The sequence below is a fragment of the Diaphorina citri genome, unplaced genomic scaffold, assembly GCF_000475195.1.
Source record: "Diaphorina citri unplaced genomic scaffold, Diaci psyllid genome assembly version 1.1 scaffold599, whole genome shotgun sequence".
Classification (NCBI taxonomy): domain Eukaryota; kingdom Metazoa; phylum Arthropoda; class Insecta; order Hemiptera; family Psyllidae; genus Diaphorina; species Diaphorina citri.
The window spans coordinates 24192-44059 of NW_007378033.1; the positions used below are offsets into that span (position 1 = coordinate 24192).

At 36.4% G+C, this 19868-nt stretch overlaps 6 protein-coding genes across 7 annotated transcripts; 4 read left to right on the top strand and 2 right to left on the bottom strand.

Annotated features, from left to right (window-relative positions):
- Positions 1-919: 919 nt before the first annotated feature.
- Positions 920-1885, bottom strand: LOC103510434 (solute carrier family 25 member 35-like). The gene is made up of 2 exons (XM_008475088.2): positions 1239-1885; positions 920-1009 (listed from the first exon to the last, which is right to left on the bottom strand). The coding sequence occupies exons 1-2, from the start codon at positions 1611-1613 to the stop codon at positions 920-922; spliced, it is 465 nt and encodes a 154-aa protein (XP_008473310.1). The 5' UTR covers positions 1614-1885.
- An 82-nt stretch (positions 1886-1967) lies between these two features.
- LOC103510435 (solute carrier family 25 member 35-like) lies at positions 1968-5024 on the top strand (the record flags this gene model as incomplete). The annotated part of the gene is made up of 3 exons (XM_008475089.3): positions 1968-2195; positions 4027-4147; positions 4424-5024. Coding segments are annotated over 3 exons (564 nt in total), but the record flags the coding sequence as incomplete, so codon positions are not given.
- A 919-nt stretch (positions 5025-5943) lies between these two features.
- Positions 5944-16295, top strand: LOC103510437. Its single transcript, XM_026824478.1, has 6 exons — positions 5944-6253; positions 6452-6683; positions 13290-13749; positions 14477-14659; positions 15020-15274; positions 15985-16295. The coding sequence occupies exons 1-6, from the start codon at positions 6019-6021 to the stop codon at positions 16246-16248; spliced, it is 1629 nt and encodes a 542-aa protein (XP_026680279.1). The 5' UTR covers positions 5944-6018; the 3' UTR covers positions 16249-16295.
- LOC103510427 lies at positions 7238-8984 on the top strand. 2 transcript variants are annotated; one of them, XM_026824479.1, is made up of 3 exons: positions 7238-7454; positions 7597-8622; positions 8826-8984. In XM_026824479.1, exons 1-2 carry the CDS (start codon positions 7404-7406, stop codon positions 8584-8586), a joined length of 1041 nt encoding a protein of 346 aa, XP_026680280.1. In that variant the 5' UTR covers positions 7238-7403; the 3' UTR covers positions 8587-8622; positions 8826-8984. The 2 variants fall into 2 exon arrangements, with proteins under 2 accessions (XP_026680280.1, XP_008473304.1); XM_008475082.2 differs by lacking the exon at positions 8826-8984 and having other exon boundaries at positions 7597-8781.
- On the bottom strand, positions 12236-13217 carry LOC103510428. Its single transcript, XM_008475083.3, has one exon. It carries the CDS (start codon positions 13181-13183, stop codon positions 12311-12313), a length of 873 nt encoding a protein of 290 aa, XP_008473305.1. The 5' UTR covers positions 13184-13217; the 3' UTR covers positions 12236-12310.
- A 2094-nt stretch (positions 16296-18389) lies between the features above and the next one.
- LOC103510438 lies at positions 18390-19841 on the top strand. The gene is made up of 4 exons (XM_008475092.1): positions 18390-18400; positions 18626-18739; positions 19099-19407; positions 19606-19841. Exons 2-4 carry the CDS (start codon positions 18685-18687, stop codon positions 19839-19841), a joined length of 600 nt encoding a protein of 199 aa, XP_008473314.1. The 5' UTR covers positions 18390-18400; positions 18626-18684.
- The last annotated feature ends 27 nt before the right edge of the window (positions 19842-19868 follow it).

The following is a 19868-nucleotide window of genomic DNA, read 5'->3' on the forward strand; positions in this document are numbered from 1 at the left end:
GAAATATGAATATGAAGGACGCAATCTGATGTTTCTTGTGGTACCTACATCATCTAATTTTTTCCTTCTTTCTCTTCTTTTTGTTCACAGATTAATTTAGGTATTTGATGTAACATAACTGTAACTGTATAGTCCAAGTAATCGAAAACACCACACAATCCATTCTACTCATGAGGGATGTAGAATGAATGGAAGTGTTTAAATGTTATTCCTCATTCTGTTATTACGTCGTTCACCATTTTCAAATCCTACTTCAAGAGGCACAAAGTAAGTCGGTGTTTTATTTTATTAGGTACCTATATCTAATCACATACTAATACTGAGGTGGAGAGATAAGGTTGAGGAAAACTTGAGAGCAAAGGGATGTAGAAGGGAGGAGGCATTAGGACGGTATATGGAGGGCTAGGATAAAGGAGGGTAACGCCGACCAAATAAGATTGGGAAAAGGTGTAGTAAAAGAAGAAGAATAATCACATAAGTACTAATACGTATGTACCTACTATATTTTTATTATAAATAAAACACTTCGTCTTACATATTTCCAGAGGGCAACGTGCTCATGATGCTCGAGCAATGGCCCCTTTGGATGGCCAGAGAAATTTTCTGAACCAAGTATTGGTGATGTTTTATTTTGTAAAAGAAGACAATGTTTTTTGTATGGGTTTAAGGTTTAACGGGACTGAATAACTGCGGGCGGGTTAAAATCCTGAGGCCGCGCGGAATTTTACTCGTGCCGGGCGACACGTTTCCACTTAGGCGGCTTTTTGCAGCCTGGTGTGCCGCGCGGCAAATGTTGCCCAAGTGGAAACGTAGCTTAGACCTTTGGTGACGGGTGTTTACCAACCTACTCAAATCAACCTCCACCAGCCTCAGCGGGTCGGGAAAATGAAAAGTCAGCAGCACGCCATTGCCCAAATGGTCACGCATCAGTCTTCACTATGCCGTCTATATGATGTTGAGTGCCCACCGCTATCTGTTGGGATGACCTCGACTGAATGTGGGTCTTTACCTGGGGGGTTTGAGGGAATAAGTCATTATTAGTCAGTGCCTAATATTAATGATAAGGACAATTTCGAACCTTGCTCTATTGATTACAGTTACTACCTGGATGTGCGATTGTGACCTAAAAGTCCCTTTACTAACCCAATCACCTGGTAAACAGTTCTTTAAAAAATATTGTGATGTGTTTTCCTATAGTAATGGGATAAAAAAAAGGACATGTGAGCATGAGCACTTACCAATAGGATAGGACTTCCTAGAAATGCACCCGCGCCGCCCGCCATTAATCCCACGGCTATATTGTTGAGAATGTACACATTGCCATCAGGTCCCATTGTCCAACCTCTCTCTTCAGCCACCTGATAGGTCCCTAGTCGTACCCCATTCAAAACAACCTGATGACACGCCGCCGGCATCAGACCTTTCTGTAACGCTAGAAACCCGTCGTGTTTGGCGATTTGAAAAAATGCGTGGAACAAATTCTTGTAGTGAACCGCGTAGAGGCCTTTGGCTTTTAATTCTCCCTGCAGCTGGAATCGAACCTTCACCACGTCCAATGGGTTTGTGAAGAATGCTGCCCCCGCCGCTGCGGTACCTCCCATGATGAACTCCATCACTTTAACAGCGGATCAGTCTATGAGGGGTCAATGAAATTACTTCACAATCCTGGTGTTCCCATGGTCACTTCCTTACAACAAGAATAACAGTGGAAAAATTTATCTATTTTCACTTTTTAAGCTAAAAATGCCTGATTGACTGATTGCTTATTAACATGCAACTAATTTTATTTTCTCTCGGAAAATTAGGACAATAGAAACGACGTAACTTGGCACTCACGTTAACTTTCAATACGGTCAGGTATTTTATTTTGTTATTATTTTATTAATTAACTGTAATCAATAGAGCAAGGTTCGAAATTGTCCTTATCATTAATATTAGGCACTGACTAATAATGACTTATTCCCTCAAACCCCCAGGTAAAGACCCACATTCAGTCGAGGTCATCCCAACAGATAGCGGTGGGCACTCAACATCATATAGACGGCATAGTGAAGACTCTAGGCAAGATCTATGGTCAGTTTGGAGTGCGGGGGCTTTTCAGAGGCGCCCTAGGAGCTGTGATTCGAGTTATGGTGGGGTCAGCCTCTCAACTTACGTCGTTCACCATTTTCAAATCCTACTTCAAGAGGCACAAAGTAAGTCGGTGTTTTATTTTATTAGGTATTACGTCGTTCACCATTTTCAAATCCTACTTCAAGAGGCACAAAGTAAGTCGGTGTTTTATTTTATTAGGTACCTATATCTAATCACACACTAATACTGAGGTGGAGAGATAAGGTTGAGGAAAACTTGAGAGCAAAGGGATGTAGAAGGGAGGGAGGCATCTTGGTTGTTTTACCACTTTTCATGGTGTTGAAATTGGTGCTATATGGGAAAAATGGATACGGTACAATGATTCTTCTGAAGAGGAGCTCAGTGCAACATGTTCAGAGTGAAAATTCCTTATTTTGCAGACTTACCTCCAGTTCAATTTGGTCAGGAAGTGATAGATTTAGGTACAGAAGAGCTCAGCTTTAGATAGTAGGCAAACTTCTGTGATATTGCAATTTTTTTTTTGTCTGTAATCTTTATCTTTTATCAAAACCGAGAGATGTTCAAAGGTTTTTTTTCCTTGTTCCTGTGGCTTCTCCTTTCTAGGAACAAACTTTCAATTTCTAATCCTGATAAGATAAGAGTGATAACTTGATAAGAAATTGCAGGTAAACACGCAACACGCAACCAAAAAGTTCAGATGTGAGCGCCTTAAATATGTAAACAAATGCACTAGCGCTGTAGCAGCAATTTTAAAAACTAAAATTTGAAGTCGGGTGCTCGCGGGAAATTTCAAAAAAAATATCCGATTTCATTAAATGAAATTCCAAATTTTGGAATGACAAACTCAAGAGTTTATACAAAAACCTGTTCATCATCTGAATTTGGAATATTGGAATGGTTAAAATCCTGAGGCCGCGCGGAATTTTACTCGTGCCGGGCGACACGTTTCCACTTAGGCGGCTTTTTTGCAGCCTGGTGTGCCGCGCGGCAAATGTTGCCCAAGTGGAAACGTAGCTTAGACCTTTGGTGACGGGTGTTTACCCACCTACTCAAATCAACCTCCACCAGCCTCAGCGAGTGACCATTTGAATTTACCTGTATATATTTTGCTACCCAGTTCATAATGTAACCAAGGGCAATTTTATTTACCATCTTGAAATATGAAGGACGCAATCTGATGTTTTTTTCTTTAAAGCCATTAAAGATTGTAATGGTCGTTAATTGTCTGTAAATTCCATTTTCGCGCCTGATACCTACTTATATGGATATGGTTATAAAAGAATGGCACCAGCAGTATGGAAAAGAATGCACTAGCATCAATCCATAGTGTAAAGTAAACAAACACATCAACTCTGCAGTGAATTGTTCGTAAAATTAGTTGCCAAGAAAATAAATAGTTGAGGTAGGCTGCTAGTTTCATGAGACACGCATCTACAATGGAGGAGTTGCAATTGGGAAAATATTATTAATAAACGGTCGATTCCTACGTAAAAAGTTGTGAAAAATCCAAATCTAAGGTCGAAACTCCGAAAAAGTAACGGAGGAAAAAGTAATGAAAGTTCGAAAATTCAATTTTTAATTGCTGTTCTAATGAAAAAGTTCAAAGAGTTGTGACGTCAGATTTCACGTCAAAATGCGCAGAAACGCTTGCGTACAAACGAAGCGGGAGTCATGAATTATGACGTCATCGCCTACGGGAGCGTATGCTGTGACGTCAAACTTTACGATTTAGTGGTATTTTTTAAATCGATTTATCTCGATATCTAGAAGTTGTAGAAGAAAAAGAAAAAATCCGTTCTCCCTTATTTTTCCTGCTCTATGACTTTGAAACATCACCCAAGTAAGCGCAACTGATCTATTATTCTATATACAAACCTTTTCATTTTGATGTGGTCACCCATCTGGATACAAACCTTTTCATTTTGATTTCAGATCTTTTCTCAAAACGAAGACAGTATTATCAACACATTCGCTGCCAGTATGATAGGGGGAGTTTTCATTGCAATATTTATGGCGCCATTCGACACGATATCCACCAGATTGTATAACCAAGGTAATAAACTAAACTGCCAGCCTAGTTATAGCTTGGTTTCTAGCGCGTCTACCTTGTAAGCGCTAGGCCGCGGGTTCGATTCCTACCCGGGGTGGATTTTATCCTGAACGGATAATGTCCGTTTTCGAAACGGCTGGCTTTCTCCTATCCTGTCTTCCTTCTCATCGAGTTTAGGACGATACAGTTCCCTCTAGCAAACGTTTTTTTTTATGTATGACTTTAGAGTTCGTAATTTTAAGTATTCTAATGTTTTCCAATTTTGTCCACACTTCACAGGTGTAGACCAGCATGGGAAGGGTCTTCTATACAAATCTTACATGGATTGTGTCAGACAAACCTTCAAACAGGAAGGCATTCAGGGATTGTACAAAGGGATTCTCCCATGCTATCTACGAATAGGACCTCACACTGTTCTGAGCTTAGTGTTCTGGGATATGTTGAGAGGGATCCAGGCCAAATATTCCAAACCTCCACCCTTGTTGACAACGTAATGTCGAACTTCGTTGAGTTTTTCACGTCGTTTGTTATTCAAAGAAAATGAATATCAAAGAAAGTAACAACGTAATGTCGAACTTTAAGTTATCACACGTCATCGTCAGTTATTCAAGGAAAATTAATATCAAAGGAAGGAGTAACTGTCCAGCCATTCACAGCTTGCCGTTTTTTCCGAGGTTAACTCAGCCTCGTGGGGACAGTTGCAAGTCCAACTAAGAATTAGTAAAGGGATACAGCTCGTTATGAGCACTAAAACGGATTGAGCATTCAGCATTGTGAGAAAACGGCAATTTTCACTCTTTTGAGGAAAAGTAGATCTTTTGTACTTACCTAAAATAAGGATTTTTTAAAATGAAAATAAAACATGAAAATCTGATTCAATAGAGAACGAAGATTTTTTCCAAGTCACTAAATAAATTATCTTTTTATATTCATTTTCTTTCACACACGGCAATTTTCACTCTTTTGAGGAAAAGTAGATCTTTTGTACTTACCTAAAATAAGGATTTTTTAAAATGAAAATAAAACATGAAAATTTGAGTCAATTAAATAAAAATTCGAGTAGGTAATTTGTGTATTATTTATTTAAAATTTTTGAAGGCATAGGATTTTTTTTTCTTCAAAGAATAGGAACTTTTAATGAACTTTAATGGCTTATAATTTATAATAAATAGCTCATCTTCAAGTATGTATATCTAAGATCTGTTTGTTTGAGAGGTAGATGTACAACAGCCCAAAATAGATATTTACCTACCTACTACAGAACAAAACCATAGATTCCTGAGGGTTTGATTCCTACATGTAAATAAATAATAACATTAATTACAAACCTACCAGAATAAGTTAGTAAGGAAAAGTGATTTTTCATTACTCCAAATTTTTAAATAGATCAGTTGCGCTTACTTGGCAGAATAAGTTAGTAAGGAAAAGTGATTTTTCATTACTCCAAATTTTTAAATAGATCAGTTGCGCTTACTTGGGTGATGTTTCAAAGTCATAGAACAGGAAAAATGAGGACTAACGGAATTTTTCTTTTTCTTCTGCGACTTCTAGATACCGAGATAAATCGATTTAAAAAATACCGGTAAATCGTGAAGTTCAAGTTTGACGTCACGGCATACGCTCCTGTAGGTGATGACGACATAATTCATGACTCCCACCTATCATTCATTTATAAGGTTTGTTTAATCTACACATGTTTATTTTTTCTTCTTAGGATACTTAACCATAGGTACTTATCATTTTTTTTTGTACTGCATATTATTTTATATGATTTTTTCAATTAACAAATGTTTCTTACAGATAAATTGGAAACGTCCAAACGTACAGACTTACACTTTCTAACCACTGCTGAATTGGAATCATGGATAATCCTCATGAAGGAGAACTTTGTTCAATTAAAACGTTCTGCTCAACAGTTTGTTCTCAAATTCATTGGCCTCATCTCACAGAATGTCAATTGCTTTCTATTACTCCAATCTCATGCAGTGTTTGACATGTTTTATCACATGTTTCTTGCTCAAGATTTCACTTTCCGATCTCTCTTTGTAAAAACGTTGAATTTTCTTTTGAGTCATAAAGAAGGAAGATGTTATGTTACACAAGCATCTGGTAAGTTTATAGATGAATACTCAGTATGTAACACTCCAAGAGTGTCAGTGAGTGTTAGGTACTATAAACATTGAGAATATTCCACCCTAAAAGGAAATAGATTAGCAAAAAAGGTGTTAATTTGGATTGTTTTATGTAATATCTTACCCTAATGTATAGCAAAATACAGATAGGATCTTGTGTAATTTGTGTTTTCAGATATGTGGAAGGCTGTCATACAAATGGAACTCCAAAGCAAGGAAAGTAATTACTACTACCGCGAAATTTTGGTAGACTTCATCATGAACTTGACTATTGTGCCTCATCAACTTGTCTTCACCAACAAGAAGATCGTAACACAAAATTTCTTCAAGATACTGTCTTTTATTGATCTTCAATCTAAAGTTCATATGACTTTCCTGTATAAACTACTCCAGAAATTATTGAGTAAGTGAAGAAATTATGAACGATGCATTTTTTTTCCTTCCAAGCAATGTGTGGATAAAAATAGGGGGATTCAATCTAAAGTTCATATGACTTTCCTGTATAAACTACTCCAGAAATTATTGAGTAAGTGAAGAAATTATGAACGATGCATTTTTTTTTCCTTCCAAGCAATGTGTGGATAGAAATAGGGGGATTTTTTTTATTTATAGGTACTCTAGCTGTGTCTTGATTTTCTTTTTGAATTGCTTATCGACCGTTGCTTGGTATTTCAGGCAGTTACTCATCAGACTTTACAAACGCTCTGTATAGCTGGCTTAATGTTTTAAACTTGTTTGTACTCAGTACAAGTATCCAGATCAGCCGTAACGCGCAGGACGTACCTTGACTATGAAAAATTTTGCGGTACAAATACTCCCACGACAAATAGGTATCCCCATCCACTGCAGAGCTGCCGTATACCTACTTACCTATTTTGCTCAAAATTGAACTGAGATAGTTCATAAACTCCATCTCTATACAACATACATAAATTTCATTTTCTTCAACATTTTCAGAACGGAGGGCATTTCCAAAGGAATGTAGTGACCTGACTAAAGTATCTTCGGAAATAACGAGGTACATTTTGCTTTCTGAGAAAGATCCAGAACGGTTTGTTAGGGCCTCTGCAGTGCGAATTCTTCATTGGAAACTCGAAATATGTGTTGAATGCAACTTTGGTGAAGCTATGTCCGATGAAATGGTGTCACAGAAGAACAATCTCAAGAATGTAGTTTTAGTAAGTTTACATTACATCATTACCTACGTTCGATTCGTTATTAGAAAACTGAGACAAGTATCTACCTATACCTAATTTTGCATGTGAAGTGGTAGGTAGCCTATATATTTTTTCAACAAATATCTCTTGTATATCATTTCAGGACACACTGTTTCGAATATGCTACAATGAAGAAGAAACTATTGTGAAAGTGCAAGTAATAGATCGCCTGTGTAATTTATACCGTGAGGATGACCACCACGAAATATTTGAATTGAAATCTAGTCGTTTTCATGAGCTATTGGAAGTCATGAAATATTTTGCTATCAAGGATTTAGAACACGAAGTTAAAGCTGAGGCGTTGATGTTATTTGAGTTCCGTATAGGAGCTATATTTGAAAATATAGATGAAATCACATTAGATTTTTTATGGGATCTTATTATAGACATGAAAGTTTTGCTAACAATATTATTTTATGATGAAGACATCGCAACTTGCATGTTGATGTGTCGAGATATGATTAATATTATTGAAGAACGTCTCCCCTCTAACTTAAAAGTATTAAGTCAAGAAGAAAACGTGATGGACAGTGAGGCGAAAATAATTTTTTCAAATGACAATTTACGTGTAATAACTCGTGAAAACGCACATGAAAACATAAGAATTATGAATATTGACGAAATAATCGATGTTCATGGTGAACTTATAGCTGATAGGAAATCAAGTGATATGTGTGATATGACTCCTAATAATTCCCGAGCTGACACTGAAGCTCTGAGTAGTCAACTTATAGGAGAAATCATTAGTACTGATGATTTAGAACTTCTTGTAGGCAATAATAGCAAAGCAACCAAACCCAAAAACCGCTATTTTTCCCTTGACAGTAAAAGTAGTACCAGCAGCAATGATAAAACCAATTTCCCAGAGTTTCATACAAAGAATACTTTTTTTGATGAGACCATTTATACCAATGAAGACGTTTTGTGTATCTTTCTAAATATTTTGTCTGTGGATTATTTACGTGAAATTCCAAAGAGAAGATTTGGTATAGCTGTTGACCAGAGTGACAACACCCATTACAAAATGAGATCGGTTTTCAATGATGTGCTCATGTTTGATAGAACACTACAAGATAATATAGATTGCTATTGAATATTATTTCTTTACCCAAAACGGCCCTTCTCTTACCCACTGAATCCACTAATTTGTAGGTATGAGGTCCTAGTTTTCAGTTTCTTTATTCTCTTGTTAAACTTTTCTTGATTTATTAGTTCTTCTTTCTGTCAACCAGCAAATTACGAGTTTTCAAAATCAATAGATCCGTCCCTAAAAATGATTGCTGAACAATATTGTTTTTTTTTTCTTACCTTTATAAGTTATAAGGTTCTTACCCACTGAATCCACTAATTTGTAGGTATGAGGTCCTAGTTTTCAGTTTCTTTATTCTCTTGTTAAACTTTTCTTGATTTATTATTTCTTCTTTCTGTCAACCAGCAAATTACGAGTTTTCAAAATCAATAGATCCGTCCCTAAAAATTATTGCTGAACAATATTGTTTTTTTTTTCTTACCTTTATAAGTTATAAGGTTTTTTATAAGTTACAACACCTTATAACCCTCTAACTGAGTTTGTAGTTGTGTAGAAGTGCATCTTCTCTGGCCTGTAATGATACCTACTGGAAGCCAATAGTAGTAACCCTCTAACTGAGTTTGTAGTTGTGTAGAAGTGCATCTTCTCTGGCCTGTAATGATACCTACTGGAAGCCAATAGTAGGTAGGTACCTACCTATTAGCAGTAAAAAAAAGTATGGACTTGCTTTTCAGCCGATGAATTCCTCGTGACGTCATTTGCTTGTGATAGCGTTATGACGTCATGTTTACACAATCCAGAGCAGATTTCTCGGTGTTGCCAGACGTAGGAAAATTTCCCTATTTTAAGGGAAATTTTGATATGTACCTACTGGAAAAGTACAATAATACAAAGGCTCTGTACACGGACGAAAAATTGAACAAACACGTCCGTGCAAACAGAAGCCTTGCATATACCTTGCAATCGCTTGTACGAACAGCGATAGGTACCTTTACAATCGTTTGTTCAAACATCGGAGAGGTGTCCAACTTGTGCAAAATTTGTGCATAGAATATATCATACACGTGCGAAATGTACAAGTAGTGTTTGCATGGGCGTAGCCAGCATCGGGTCTAGGGGGGGGGGAGGTCTTTGTCTTTTTCTAACTGTCATTTCTTTTCTCAAGTGTGAGGCTTAGGTTCAATTTTGAGGCCTCTCGTTTGTTGTATATTTTTTTTATGTAAATAATGTTCTGATTAACCCTTTGAGGACCATTCTCGGTGGGGAATGTCGCAGAAACCGCGAGGAAACACTGAGGTGTTTGAAAATTACTTAACATAAACTTTAATGGTTGCTAGGGAGAGTGAAATATTGACACGCGTTGCTAGGGAGTTATTGATTTTTCTCGCCCAGGAAAACAACATGGAGGATTTTTCAGTCTAGAAGAAATTTTCATAGAAGCGAAAGCCTAATTTTTCTATTGTGAAATTATCAGAAGTTTTTTACGAAGAAGATATTTAAGATCCTTAGAGAAACTATATATTTTGTATTTAGAAGAGAGATATCGTCCTGTTAATTGCTGTAAATTTGATATACGATCAGAATAAAGCCATTCGTGATTTGTTCCTATACTTCTGTGAAAACCCTGTGTAGTGAGTAACCACCATTCCTTTAGTCAACATTTCACAGCTATGTGGTGAGTCGTCAAACCAAGCTTCCACTGCAGTTTTCACCACAGGAGGGGGGCAGCCGCGGATACCTACTCCCCTTTAAGGGAAAGGGGGGTACCTACTCCCCCCCCTCCTCCCCAGTTTGACAAAAATGAATCAAGTGTAAACTGGTGCTGTAGGTGATTTTTTTCAAACAAGAATTAATGAACCTAAGCCGCTAGCCTGTTTGAAATCAATAATTCCTCATTTTTTTTTCTTCCTGACCTTGGTTTTTGAATTCCCAATTTGCATCCGAAATAAATTGCGCCGCGGGCGATTATTTTTTTTTTTTTTCAAAATTAGGGATTAAGTCGTTTGATTTCATTAAACTCTTGTTCTTTGATCTACTACTATGAGCTTGAGCTCCCACAAGATGTATTAGCTACTCATTCACTACAATATTACAAATTAATTGCGCCGCAGGCATTTTTTTTAATACGGGAGGGTGGACCCTATTCGGAAACGCAGTCCAATCGAATTTCAAATTTTCAGTGCCGCAGGCGAAAATTATCAAAAAGCATGTTCCTGAAATTTGTCGTTTTTTCATTTTTGGCGCAATACTTCTACACATTTTGAACCTTTTTCGAGTTGATTTTTGACGTAGGGCAAATTAAATTAGAGCGCCGCAGGCGAATTTTTTAAAATTTGGGCTAAAACCTTTCAGATGTGCAGTGTGATCGAACTTCAAATTTTCAGCGTCGCAGGCGAAATTTTGCAAAAAGTAGGTAGATATAGATGTGCCTCATGCTTGTTACGAGTTGATTTTTGACGTAGGTTATAACTACTAATTCTTAGATATTTTTCTATGCATTTCTTCTACTACTTGTTAGTTGAACGCTAAAATGAGCCAAATAAATTGGAGCACCGCAGGCGATTTGTAACCCCTTCAAGGTTGCATACTTTTTGAAATTTTCTAGGGGGGGCAGCCCCCCTTTCCTACGCCCATGCAGTGTTTGCTCAAAATATTCCTTTAAAGGCCGATTTACTCATACACCATACACTTTGCAAAAGCACTCGAGCAGTATAGCCCCCCTTTCCTACGCCCATGCAGTGTTTGCTCAAAATATTCCTTTAAAGGCCGATTTACTCATACACCATACACTTTGCAAAAGCTAGCACTCGAGCAGTACCTACGATACAATGAATGCGCTAAGAAGATATTTGCGCAAAACATTCGCCCGTCTATGGGGGACTTACATACGTATGGAAAAGGGATTTTTTTGTAAAGCAGGGATTTTTTGCCGTCAGAGGCAGGGAATTTTATACCTCATCATCTGGCAACACCGCATAGTTGATATAGTTATAGATCTTGTATAGAATATAGATCAGAGGAGAGGCCCCTTCCCCCTTGTATGTCCAAAGCTCCAAAGTTTAAAAAAGTAAATTTTTAATGAGGTGATTCTGTTTTCGCTAGGTAATTAAATAATTAAAACACTCCTTTTCGAGTGTTTATGGTGAACAAAGATTCTCTTGGTGTTAGTTATACGTCACAGTGACAATTTAGTCATCCTCATTCACTCCTTTTCGAGTGTTTACGGTGAACAAAGATTCTCTTGGTGTTAGTTATACGTCACAGTGACAATTAGTCATCCTCATTCACCCAAAATCTACTCTCAACCAGAAACCAGAAGGAATCTCAATCTCTTCAGGTAAGTTTTGTTTACTTCCTTTGGTAATCAGGGAACCTTAAAATGGACCCACTTCAAGTCGTGCAATATTAAACGCTTGACCTTGACAGTCTAAATAAGTAAAACACTTTACCGAGTACTTAGTACTAGCAAGTTGCCTGTGCCTTGCCATCATCATTGATCATAAACAGAGATTGGCTTAGAGAAAGATTTTACCAAAATCCTCTTCTTTACTTGTAGGTACCTACTTTTATTAATAATATTTTCCCAATTGCAACTCCTCCATTACACACTTTCTATAAATGTACACTAGGTATTAAATTTCTTTTCCAAAGGATCAGCTTTCTAGGTCAGATTCCCCATCCTCCTCTGCAAGCTCTTCTTTTATTAATAATATTTTCCCAATTGCAACTCCTCCATTACACACTTTCTATAAATGTACACTAGGTATTAAATTTCTTTTCCAAAGGTTCAGCTTTCTAGGTCAGATTCCCCATCCTCCTCTGCAAGCTCTTGTGCATAATAACTGCTGAACGTTTCATATTCCTTAACACTCATTTTGGCTATTTTCTCTGCAAACATTCTGTCAGTTGTATCAAAAATAGAATTGAGTGTGGGGTTTTGTAACTGTTCTTCAGGTATATCCTTTGTTTTGTATTGAAACTGTCCACTTCTATCTAGAAAGGTATGTCTAGTTTTGATAAAGTTCAAGTCAGAACATAGTACTCTACTGTTTAGAAGTTCTTTAGGTTTGAGTCCCATGGTGTGACGAATGTAATTATATTTCTCAATAATATCATCAAAGTTTTCATACATAACCTCTGGACAAAGTTTGAGGAAAAGAATCAATTTGTTTCTATTATTATTAAATATGAGTAAATAAGTAGGTATTCTTTCTGGTATCAATTCCTTGTCAATTTTTAATAACACTGGCTGTACACATAACATATCAATCAATTTATCAGTAATGAACTGACAGGTAAGCCATGCCTCCAATGTAGCAATTATTTCATTTGTCTCAATGGAACACAGATCAGGTGCAGCCTTTAGGATATCTGATATGTCATTCACACTGAATTTGTAACTCTGCAAGACTTCTATTGTTTTCTTTAATTGAGTTGGTGATATTTTGTTCCATATTTCATTACTGCCTAGCATTGTTTCCATAGAAGGTTTGTGGAAGTTATATTGCTTTAAAAGATCCAAATGTTTCTCAACAAGCTGATTGTTACTTTTCAATGAAGAAGAGTAATTCTGGTGTAAATAGAATATACTGGTCCTTGTATACTTCAAGTGCAATTTGCTTTGGTTGAGCAATTTTAAAATGGGGGTTAGTTTATTCATGTCCAGATCTGTGGAAATAAAATACACATTGAATTAAAACGGGTTGAGGGAGAAGGTTAACAAAAGTCAGTACTTAGCATATTATATTTTTTCAGGGTCCCTGAAGTTACTCATCAACTGAAATAGCATATGATGATATGAGCTCCATTATGCGCACAGTTGAGAAAATTCTACGTGTTCAGATCAAATCTCCTGAACAACTAAGTCTAGACATGGCGTGTACTTACTTTCAAATTCGAACTCATGTCGATCGTCTTAGTATGAATTATGATAATGAAATGCAAACAATCCAGTCAGGCGCTCATCAGGAATTCTTATTAAAGACAATCTGGAACTTGGAATGTTTGCTGAATCTTGTTGTCATTCATATTTACGAGCACAAGTATGATAGTGAGGATGCGTACAACAAATTTTTGGACTATGCAGAACTCTGCTGTGTGATATACTTGTCTCGGACTCCCGCTTTCAATTCAATTCAGCCGGAGTACAATAAACGCAACGAGAATAATAATTCTGAAGAAGTGGAAACTTGCTGCAATACGTTCCACAATATCATCAAGATGATTGTAAGTATTACTAACCATGTATTTCATCAACATATACATATCTTACGTTACCAGTTACGATGGTAAATATTATAGGTTCCATGGCACAGGGACCATTGTACTCAAGTGTCACGTGGGAGACCTTGATTCGATTCCTGATGGAGCAAGAAATCAAAAATTTTCTAAATTAGTTGTGTTGTGAATATCAGCCTTGCAAAGAAAAACAGGGGTCCCTGAAGGATTAGCCTGAGGCCTCCCTGGGTCAATATAGATGCTTCAAATTAAAGGCATTTGAATGTGTCCTGCAGAACCCCTATTATGCCAAGGGTATTTTTTTGATACAACAAAAAATGTGAGCAAATGTTGGCCTCATATCTTGCAGGGAAAAAGGTTAGACAAAACATGATGTTTTTATTCTTTACTCATACTAGAGTGTTACTACATTTTTTAATATTATAGGTTCCATGGCACAGGGACCATTGTACTCAAGTGTCACGTGGGAGACCTTGATTCGATTCCTGATGGAGCAAGAAATCAGAAATTTTCTAAATTAGTTGTGTTGTGAATATCAGCCTTGCAAAGAAAAACAGGGATCTCGAATCTGCTACTAATAAATGTGCTTAAATAGCGCCAGTATAACAGTAAAAAACAATTATGAACAATAGTCGTATCTATTAGTATTTAGGAAAGTTATTATTATTATTTGCAATACCACTAATGACATCTGTTTTCCTTTTCATTGTTCAAGCTATTTCCCATTTTTCACGTCTTGGAAAATCAGTTGAAGTCTTATAACCCCACGTTCAAGTTTATATTCCATGTTAATCTGTGCAAAACTGATCTCAAAGTTGGACTAAATGCCGAGAATAGTATCTCTGCAGCTTTGAAGTCTTTTGCTTGTTTTAGAAGAATTTATCCCCTCATTCAACAGGTAAGGTAGAGTAGAAGTAGTATGTTTATTTGAAAATCATTCCTGACAATCCCGACACTTTGGTTATAGGTTATAGTAACTTTCCACCGTTTTTCTTACGGCTTCATATACAGCTTTGAAGTCTTTTGCTTGTTTTAGAAGAATTTATCCCCTCATTCAACAGGTAAGGTAGAGTAGAAGTAGTATGTTTATTTGAAAGTCATTCCTGACAATCCCGACACTTTGGTTATAGGTTATAGTAACTTTCCACTGTTTTTCTTACGGCTTCATATATTTTTTGATCCCTACTTTATATAGGTTAATGTGTAGTAAATCACTAAATGATGACGAAATTTCATAATATTTTTATTCCCTCCCCAGGACCGTTTTCTCGATACTTTGTGCCGTCTAGAGTTGCAACCATTGTTGATTCCCCTAATGACCAAACCTAGGTGGGGATTATTTAATGCTACTCCCATCAGCAGCTATTTTGAGCACATGTGTAATGCTCTGCCCGAATGCACGGTTGAATGGCTTCGTATGATAGAATATATGTGCCACAAGGAGAGAGATGTGTTTTTCAGTTTTAGTCACATGTACACATTGCTTTCCTGTGCTGTACATAATAACCAAGAAGTAAGTACCGCATTAGATTTGGACATTGGTGCCTGAGAAAGAAAAAATTTGGTATGTACACATTGCTTTCCTGTGCTGTACATAATAACCAAGAAGTAAGTACCGCATTAGATTTGGACATTGGTGCCTGAGAAAGAAAAAGTAAAAAAATTGGTTTAGAAATTTGTGTTCCATTATTCAGACCTTCTTCATGACTCTGTCAGTATTTTGAGATTTGGACTACAGTTTTAGTCACATGTACACATTGCTTTCCTGTGCTGTACATAATAACCAAGAAGTAAGTACCGCATTAGATTTGGACATTGGTGCCCGAGAAAGAAAAAAATTGGTTTTAGAAATTTGCGTTCCATTATTCAGACCTTCTTCATGACTCTGTCAGTATTTTGAGATTTGGACTATTTTTTTAGTTTGTAGGTGAAATGAGGTTAAAATGGTATTAGAATTTTGTTGGATGTTATTTTTAATATACCCACCTATATCTTTCAATTCTTTTTCTGGTAAGTAAAATACATATCTAGGAATTTTGTTGGATGTTATTTTTAATATACCCACCTATATCTTTCAATTCTTTTTCTGGTAAGTAAAATACATATCTAGGTGGTATTAGAATTTTGTTGGATGTTATTTTTAATATACCCACCTATATCTTTCAATTCTTTTTCTGGTAAGTAAAATACATATCTAGGGGTTTTTTTTTTTTCTCTTTTCAGAAAATCGTACAAACCTTGCTGACTGTGCAACAATATCTCTTGAGAAATTACCCCAACCACTGTGTTCTTACCGGTACTTTAATGGAGAAGGAGTCTGATTGGGTTGTCATCAAGTTGTTGAACTCGGAGTCTTGGATTATTCGAGATTCTGTCTTGGAAGTACTGAATCTTGATATAGCATTAAGATCAATACGTAAGTATAAAGGTGCCAACACATCTTTGCGCTGCGGCATTTCGATGTGTTCCATGAAATCTGATTATTAAGGTGCGTACAGTACGCTCTGGCAAAACAATCACTCCCTCGCGGCATATATGTATACAGAGCGTTCGAAAAGTCTTGGAACCCCTGAATATTTTTTGAATGGCTAAAGATGAGAAGCTGAAATTCGGGGTAATGTTTTGCATTAAGATCAATACGTAAGTATAAAGGTGCCAACACATCTTTGCGCTGCGGCATTTCGATGTGTTCCATGAAATCTGATTATTAAGATGCGTACAGTACGCTCTGGCAAAACAATCACTCCCTCGCGGCATATATGTATAATACAGAGCGTTTGAAAAGTCATGGAAGCCCTGAATATTTTTTGAATGGCTAAAGATGAGAAGCTGAAATTCGGGGTAATGTTTTATCTTTTAAAATTCAACTTTTTGAAGTAATCGCCCAACTTTGGCTGGAGCCAGGGTAGGCCCCAGGGGGGTTAACTTCAAAATCTTAAAGGGAACCCCCTGATTGTGATACACCAAATTAAAGGTCTTAAAAAACGTAGTACTTTGATATAAGTTTGATCTCGATCCAACAACCAGGGCCGGAGTTATGGCCTATTCAATTTTTAATTATTCCACATTCTTCTGTCAATAGGAAAGCCCCTAAAATGAGAAATTCATTTTGATGAGTGATTGGTGCTTCAAATAGGTAATATCAATGTTATCATTATCATCTTACCTGTCCCAATGATTTTTCATCATCCAGAGACAATAATGTTGATTATTTAATTGGCAAATTATGTTTCTCCTTTTCCAGATCTGAGTTACCTTTCAAGTTATCTTCTAAAGATATTTCAATGATTCATAAATGTTTGAATAGATTTGTGTCAACAAGCTACTCTCCATTGGATGACTCTGTCTTTGATAGTTTCTTTTATTACATGGAATTTTTATACAAATCACCAACCTTAGTACTTGAAGAAAAAGTGACTGATCTCTTTGGACATGAGTACAAAACGTTTGATGAAGCTTATGACAAGACTTATAAAATGATAAACAAACCTGCCGAATCGGTTCGTGTAAAGATACACAGGCGTGCTTACTGGAACTTGGCCTGGCGCACTGCCGTGCGCTCAGCCTTTACTTATTCATCAACACCTACCATCCTGCCAAATTTCAAGTTTCCACGACATCGGGAAGTGCCTCAACATTTTGATGAGTGAGTGAGTGAGTGAGTAAAAAAATTGCGATTTTTGCGCCTCTATATCTCCGGAACTACTTGGTATTAAGAGCTCAAATTTTCAAGGTATGTTTATATACCTTACCTAAATATGTGCCTTGAATTTCAAAAGTTTATCTTTAGAGGAAGCTGATCTATGAAGGTGAGAAAAACCTGCCGAATCGGTTCGTGTAAAGATACACAGGCGTGCTTACTGGAACTTGGCCTGGCGCACTGCCGTGCGCTCAGATCTTTTAAAATTCAACTTTTTGAAGTAATCGCCCAATTTTGGCTGGAGCCAGGGTAGGCCCCAGGGGGGTTAACTTCAAAATCTTAAAGGGAACCCCCTGATTGTGATACACCAAATTAAAGGTCTTAAAAAACGTAGTACTTTGATATAAGTTTGATCTCGATCCAACAACCAGGGCCGGAGTTATGGCCTATTCAATTTTTAATTATTCCACATTCTTCTGTCAATAGGAAAGCCCCTAAAATGAGAAATTCATTTTGATGAGTGATTGGTGCTTCAAATAGGAAATAGGTCCCACTAATGATTCACATGGAAATCCAGTCCCAAAAATAAATATTTGAAAGATCCATTTTCACCCCTGGAGGCCATCAGGGCCGAAAGTTTAAATTTCATTTTTGGGGTCTGAATTTCAAGATGAATCATTAGTGGGACCTATTTGAAGCACAAATCACTTATCAAGATAAATTTTCCATTTCAGGTGCTTCCCCTATTGACGGAAGAACATGAAAAAATTAAAAATTGAATAGGCCATAACTACGTTTTTTAAGACCTATAATTTGATGTATCACAATTGGGGGGGTTCTTATTTAAGATTTTGAAGCTGACCCCAGCCAAAATTTGGCGACTACTTCAAAAAGTTGCATTTTAAATATAAAACATTACTCCAAATTTCAGCTTATCATCTTTAGCCATTCAAAAAATATTCAGGGGTTCCAAGACTTTACATGACCACTCTTTAATAAGTAAGTACTCATTCAATAAAGCCCTCTTTTCCCAGTCATCTAGCCCTTAATAAGATAATTAACAAACCTCCTTCAGGTTACAACTCCTCATAAATACTTCCCATCAGATTACAACTTCTCAAAATCATAGGTAAATGTTAGACAGCACACAAGAGCAACAGCACCTGATAATTTGTAAGCATAATCTCTACTGTACTGTTTACTTAAATTGACATTTTCCCCCAGCTTCTGAAGAAAACTACTCTTTGAATTCAGTGTTCCGTGATAAGCAGACTTACAAGAAGATGTATGAGAAGGCTTGGATGAAAGAACATTCCTGTGTTCATCAAAAATTTCAAGGTTTGTAATTTTAAATATATTTAATTGTTGTATAGATATCTTTGTAGGAGTTCTCATATTTGATTGTGTAGATTTTTGTATGAGAAGGCTTGGATGAAAGAACATTCCTGTGTTCATCAAAAATTTCAAGGTTTGTAATTTTAAATATATTTAATTGTTGTATATCATTGTAGGAGTTCTCATATTTGATTGTGTAGATTTCCAATTTATTGATATTATTATCATTCATTTATAAGGTTTGTTTAATCTACACATGTTTATTTTTTCTTCTTAGGATACTTAACCATAGGTACTTATCATTTTTTTTGTACTGCATATTATTTTATATGATTTTTTCAATTAACAAATGTTTCTTACAGATAAATTGGAAACGTCCAAACGTACAGACTTACACTTTCTAACCACTGCTGAATTGGAATCATGGATAATCCTCATGATGGAGAACTTTGTTCAATTAAAACGTTCTGCTCAACAGTTTGTTCTCAAATTCATTGGCCTCATCTCACAGAATGTCAATTGCTTTCTATTACTCCAATCTCATGCAGTGTTTGACATGTTTTATCACATGTTTCTTGCTCAAGATTTCACTTTCCGATCTCTCTTTGTAAAAACGTTGAATTTTCTTTTGAGTCATAAAGAAGGAAGATGTTATGTTACACAAGCATCTGGTAAGTTTATAGATGAATACTCAGTATGTAACACTCCAAGAGTGTCAGTGAGTGTTAGGTACTATAAACATTGAGAATATTCCACCCTAAAAGGAAATAGTTTAGCAAAAAAGGTGTTAATTTGGATTGTTTTATGTAATATCTTACCCTAATGTATAGCAAAATACAGATAGGATCTTGTGTAATTTGTGTTTTCAGATATGTGGAAGGCTGTCATACAAATGGAACTCCAAAGCAAGGAAAGTAATTACTACTACCGCGAAATTTTGGTAGACTTCATCATGAACTTGACTATTGTGCCTCATCAACTTGTCTTCACCAACAAGAAGATCGTAACACAAAATTTCTTCAAGATACTGTCTTTTATTGATCTTCAATCTAAAGTTCATATGACTTTCCTGTATAAACTACTCCAGAAATTATTGAGTAAGTGAAGAAATTATGAACGATGCATTTTTTTT